General features: G+C 35.4%; 1 protein-coding gene across 9 annotated transcripts in view; it reads left to right on the top strand.

Annotated features, from left to right (window-relative positions):
- LOC105567998 (nucleolysin TIA-1) overlaps nt 1-6,821 on the top strand; it is a 166,056-nt gene that overhangs the window by 151,002 nt on the left and 8,233 nt on the right. For 8 of the 9 annotated variants that reach the window (XM_012023327.1, XM_012023322.1, XM_012023324.1 and 5 more), the window contains 2 exons: nt 947-1,185; nt 1,699-1,882. In XM_012023327.1, the coding sequence (XP_011878717.1) occupies nt 947-1,185; nt 1,699-1,882 (423 nt within the window). Of the gene's footprint in view, nt 1-946; nt 1,186-1,698; nt 1,883-6,222; nt 6,791-6,821 lie in introns of those variants that run through there. The other variant, XM_012023328.1, reaches the window with a different exon arrangement.

Raw genomic sequence — 6,821 nt, forward strand, 5'->3', positions numbered from 1 at the left:
GAGAGAGAGAGAGAGAGAGGACAGGGAATCGGGCAAGATTCCGGTCTATTCAGGTGCCTCTCTTCGAAGTGTGTCGGGCCGGGGTCTCTTAGCAATTAGCTCCGTTAGGATGGCTAGGTACGCCCGATCTGGGAATGGTACCCGAAGTACTTCCCAAACCCTCTCGCACTCCCCGATAGTACTTCCGTGCATCCATCCACTGCTACTCGGCCCGTGACATCGCTCTAATTGATCTCTATTCCCATAACGCGCTTCTCCCAGGGGAGCTGAGATATCACGTTAGTACGTATCCTGCCATACCCTGTTCTCGTATTCAACGGAATCGAACTAGTTTGCGCGATATCCCGGTTCATCGTATCGCTTTAATCAAGAGTATAATAGTTGCGCATTATTTTTATAAACCTTCTGCAAGCGAAACTATCACAAAAATCACGATAGCTCAAATATCCCACCCGACAATGATTACATCGTTCTCTTGATACTGTTTCACCGTTTGATATCACGAGCTTCGGAAGAAAGTATATTATTTAAATATTATCCATTAGATGTTCGGGGCAAGTAAATTATTGTAAAAACAAAAAAGAAATATACTTTTCTGTTATCACAAAAATTAATTGCACGCGCACAAAGAACAAGCTGTATATTTTACAAAATATATATTACCTCGTAATAATTCGGTAGAATAATTTGATCGGACTTCACATTGTGCGCCATAAAAGAATAAATGAGTTCACGCGAGGAACAGCGAAATAATAAAAAATAATTTACGTGACGGCGATGAAATGATCGCGTTGAAATTCTCGCGTCGCCCATTTCAAGTGAACGACCACACAAATCTTCGACACGGAACGAAATTACCATTTCTGACCCTATCGACATCGTTAAGTATAAAATCCAGACAATGTTCTTGCTCTTTTCTATTTCATTGATCTTTGTGCTCTTTCAGGCGTTATCGTCGGCGACGTACCCATACTACGCGGCGGCGGCAGCTGCCGCCGCGGCGGCGGCGGGCGTCGCGGGTGTCGGAGGCGTCGGTGGCGTCGGCGGTGCTGGACAACTAGGATACTGGTATCCGCCCCAATCTTATCCTACGACAGCGACACAAATGCAAGGTGGCTTTCTTCAAGGCATGCAGGGATACACATACGGACAATTCGCTGGATATCAACAGGCGCAATATATGGGGTAAGCTTTTCACGCGAGATAAGTTTCTCTTCTTCCCCGAGAACTGAGTTTTAATAACCGGAAATTTACATGTTACATGAATATACCCTCCATCTTTTTGCTACACCGATAAATCATAAAACAATTCGGAAATTTGTAATCGAAATAACTTCAAGCTGCATATTTTAACTTTACATTAAGAACATAAAATTATTTGTAGTTATATCATACAAGAATATGCTGATTTATATTGATAAATGTATCACGAATTTATCATGGATTAACTTTAGAAATTTATCAATTTGTATATTATTTTTTTTAATAAAATTATCTCATAACCGAAAACACAAAATATAATACTAGTTTTCAAACATATGTTAATTCGTTAATTAATTCCGACAAAAAATATTAACAATAGATATTTGTGACACGGGAAACGTTAATATTATACCAAACAGAAACACGAATCCTATGTAGGATACTGCCTTGCAAAATTATACGATTTGACAATTATGTGTTTTTTTACAAACGTAGAATGGGAATGGGTGCTGTCCATGCTGCTGGCACAGCGGCAGGATGGGGTCAGGGATTACCTGGGGGACCACAGTTACCACCACACCACGCCACGACGGTCACGGCACCCCCAGGGGTGCAGGCCGCACCCCCGCCACCACCGCCACCGGCACAAATGATGGCCTACCCGATGCAACAGTTCCAGGTAACCATTACTTTATCTAACCCATCTGTACACGCGTGCAAGTGTGCGCCGTACTTGTTTGTGTGATGTTTGTTGGCTAACACCGGAGTGTTTCGCTTTTTACATATTTTTGCATCTTGCCCCTGTTACGTCCAAAAGCAATTTCGTCGGTGCCGGTATTGGCTTGTAAATGTTGCACGTGGAAACTCGATTCGACATCAAAAGGATATCGAAGGCATGTGTCGGCAGAAGAGTGCGCATAGTATATATGTACATACATATTGTCGGTGATCTTAGGAAACCTCGTAAACTTGATACTTGATACATGATTCGAGAGACCGAGCGATAGAACATGGTACGCTTCACTAGGAAGAATTTTGCACGGGTGAAACAGTACACTAGCTACAATATCACACATGATATAATTAGCTACACGCATATATTCGGTATAATATTTTGGCTTGAGTTAACGATATTGCGAGGTTACGGGAGCAACCGCGATATGCTAATTTCAACAATTTATACCAGCATTGTTTACGATAATTACATAACGTATGCAAATAAAAACTTGCGTTTTCTTAAATTATATTACAAACTCATGATTATTTTTTCTGAAAGGTTAATAATGATAAACTGTCTGGAATATCACAGCCGAGCGTTATATTATTAATCTTCCATTTCTCCATTGCCAATTCAGTCCACAAAATTATTCATTTACCATAAATAAATCGCAAGTTTGCTTAATAATTAATGACAAATAGTGCTGTGTATAAATGGAATATCAGAATCATATATGCTTGTGCATTAAAGCTTACAATGTTTTTTTTGTAAATAGAGTTGCGTAAAAAACGGAGAAATAGAACAGAATATAATATTTATTATATTTTATTTATATACACATAATTAAAAGTTATAATAAGATCAATAAAATGGTAAGTATTTGTTTAATGGTGACGTAACACGTTATCTATCTCCACTACATGAATAAATGTATTTTTTGGCTAGTTACGAAAAATGATTTTCTCACTGACGAAAATGCTTCATGGCAGTCGTGATTGTATTATGATAATTGTGTGAATGTTTGTAAAACGCATGTCAATAGATCCACATAAGTAACAGCGAGAAATACCAAAAACTTTGTACAGCATTATTTCGATTATCTTGTACCGAATTTCGAGAGACATTAATAGAAACTGAGGAAACGAAAGTTACCTTAATGTTTTTTATCAGGAGAGATATTTAAAACGATGTTTGGTGTTACAGTACTTGTGAGATTAATAAAACATCATGTTACGCTAAATAATTGTGTTGTGTATCTTTTTATGCAATTATCTTTCTAACGTAATTTTTAATCCGGTTAACATGATTGCATCTCTTCCTAGTGGAGTAATTTTTATTTTTTGAACACCAAACATTGATGGAGCAAGATAGACTCGCTTTCCCGCTCGACACGTGGTTATAGAGGAGATTGTCGAGATTTAGTTATGTTGCAAAAAATTGTGGTTCATGGTAGTGAAGTGAAATATGATACTATCGTAGTTGTTGCCCAGAAAAGTACACCTCGACCATCTTGCTTTCTGCACAGAATGCACACGTAAGAAAGTGCGCACTGCACACAGGCACACACGCCATCGCTAAAAACGACACTACTACAAAAAAATCTAGAATATTTGAAAAGAGATCAGGGATGGCTTCGGGCAAGCGCAGCGAATGCATTTCAACTCAGCACCGCTTTTAATGCCCCGCGTTCTTTTTGCTTCAAGAACAATTTCTGAACTTGACAACTTGAAGTCTCAGAATTGAGAACGACTATCTTAATTTAAAAGCTCGCTAAAAACTCTAGTCTGAAATTTTCAAATTAACTCTGCTGTTACTTTATATTTTCCTTTTCATCACTTAATAAGTAAATAGAAAAAAATTATGTAAACTATGTTTAAAATTTATTTAATATTTCCAATTTCTTGTTTGCTGAAATTACGTTATTATTATAAAATCACATGCCACCTATGCTGATATTATATTTCATATATTTTTATTTACTATACAAGTTTGTTTTTTTAGCTAATTATGTAAACTTTAGATGATTGAATTAAACGATATAAAGTTCGCGCACATAAAGTAAAAGGAATTTAAAAAAATTTTTTAGTAATGTCGGCGCTTACTATATCACAATATAAAATAACGATAGAAAACAATACATTCATAAATTTATGGAATTGAAAAATAAATCGGCTCAAAGTTAAGAGATCCTGCTTTAGAGAAAATACAGTTATCGGGAATAAAAGAATAAGTTTCCTGAAAATGTAGAATATTGAAACACAGGGAAACTGAAATAAACTGAATTGAATTAATGAACGAGTGTCTGATTGTAAATTCGATTTTCTCACTAATTCTTTTCATCCGTCATTTAATTTAATTATCCACAAAAAGTCTCTCTAAATAAACAGGTAAAAATAAAAAATCAGAGTGATATTTTCTAGTCTTAAGTTAATCATGTGTTCATTTTTTGCATTTTAAAAAAGACAACTGTACCAAAATATACATTTGAACATTTTTCTACACATAGACAGCATTTCCGGGTAACTTTAAAATGAGTTACCTTTTTAATAATAGCGTCTAAAAAAATCTTTAGATGATTGGTACCAAAAAAGTAGGAATAATTTGAAACATTGTAACATGTTGTAAACACTGTATCGATTTCGGCTTTCAGTCATTAATCTGTAGCTGTTTGCAATGCCAAAACGGCCTTTCGCCCATATACATACTTATCTATGTATATGCTTAAAAAATATACATATACATATTACGCAACTATAGTTGTTTTAGTGAGTCTTTTCTACATATCGCACATAAAGCAGAGTAAAAGTCACGTACTATTGCTCGTTTATCGAACAAGATATTTCGGTGAGGCAAGTTAGCGCGCCTTTGCACAAATATCTCTTTCCGAAAAACCGAGTTCGCATTATATCACTGCATGTCAAGCGAGATACCACTTTGAAAGTTGCTTGAAAACTAGCTACCGAAACCATCCTCAATTGAGAGAGAACACGAGTTCTTAGTAACGGTACCGATAAAACAATGAAAGAGGGATGAAACGTGGAAAATCTATCGCCACCGGAATAAATTGCTATTGGTTTCCCGTTTATTTTGCTTAATACTTTTTTTTGTTACGAGAGAATTACAAAGTTTTGCGTTTGATCATAAGATTTAAGAGAACAAATTTATACACGGATATTCGCAATTTACAATCATGAGCTAAAGGCTGCGAAGTTATGAACATGCAAATATCCCCCCGTGTAAATTTGTCCATCGTGTGTTAAACTTTAATGTGCAGCTAACAATACAGAACGTATATCAACTAGTAAAAACTTGAAAAGAGCATAACATAATAGAATTGAGAAGACCAATATTAGATGAATATCATAAACATAGTATGGATAAAAAAATAGTACGGACACAAAAAGCTAAAATAGGCTGCTCTCTACATAGATTTAGACTTGCATGAATATTGAATGCGTACTAGACTTTGCATGCATTATGCTTTTTGCACTTTATCTAATTCACCTCGAGTATCCCTCTGGAGTATCTTTTTTTTCCTTTTATAAAGTAATCTTTTATGCAATGATGAGTATTTTACAAAAACGACCTACACTGGCCAATGCCTTTATTTAAAATAAAAACGACGTTTCGGTCCTGGATTTCGACCCTTTTCAAGTGATCTGTTACTTAATTATCCCTGACCAGTTCAATCTGTTACCTCGTCCAACACACATCTCGGGACATTTTTACTCGTGTTTCAACAGTTAACAATGCAACTTCAATTGACTTTGCACTCTCCAACTAAAGAGTGCAAGCAAAATTTCTCCCTTTTATTCCTTTGACTAATACTCTACTAACAGCGGTATTAGCCAAACGAACGATACGTGATCAGGGATAATTAACAGATCACTTGAAAAGGGTCCAAATCCAGGACCGAAACGTCGTTTTTATTTTAAATAAAGGCATTGGCCAATGTAGGTCGTTTTTGTAAAATACTCATCATTGTTTTGAATTGCTGGCGATATCATATCTACCCCAAAGTAATCTTTTATGCGTTATAATTTTTTATGAAAATAAGTAACTGAATTGTTTCAAAACAAAACGTGATAACATTAATAAATATATTATTATTGTTGCGTTATTAATTGGAATAAGTTTAATCATGATTTACATGGTTTTTTGAATTAATGCATCATTATAAATATTATTTAAGATCAAATTTACATAAATATAATAACGTTATATTGCTCTTGTTGCTCACCAGAAAGGGAGGCTCGAGATTTTCAAAAAGTCTATCTTTATTTACATATTTCGGTTCGCAGGCACAGTGATCGCTACCACTATCATCGCACGGCCTGGCTTATCCTTTCTTTCGAATATCAATTAGCATCAGGATAACTGCATCTACAACCTGGCTCAACCTCATATACCGCCTAAAATTACAGTTGCAGTTTATTTTTATGCAAACGTATAATATTTTCGTGGAAACGAAAAGGAATGGAAGAAAGAAAAATGTAAGAAATAAAAGCAAAATAAAAAGGTCTATTGGCGTCTATTTTATCAGCATAATAATTTATGATATTCGATCATAGATCTGGCAATAATCTAAACATGATTTATCTGATGACGACTAAGAAATTTGTAGTAATGAAGTCACGAAAACTCATTAACCTAATCTTGCGGTTACTTTGCCGTCACATGAACGATAATACAAGTAGCTTACTACTTGTATATAATGTAATTATTTTGTAGTATTTTACTACTGAGCCGAAGGAGGTTGAGTCATGGTAAAGATAGATTCAGATCGATTAGAATCCATGTAGTAGGAGAATGCGAGAAATTGTAACGGAAAAGCAAGAGTGAAGAATGAAGCAGAAGCGAGAGAGAAAGAGAGAATGAATGAATGAAAGAGAGAAAGCAA

This window comes from Vollenhovia emeryi, unplaced genomic scaffold (assembly GCF_000949405.1).
Source record: "Vollenhovia emeryi isolate VEMERY1.0 unplaced genomic scaffold, V.emery_V1.0 DF939132.1, whole genome shotgun sequence".
NCBI classification, from domain to species: domain Eukaryota; kingdom Metazoa; phylum Arthropoda; class Insecta; order Hymenoptera; family Formicidae; genus Vollenhovia; species Vollenhovia emeryi.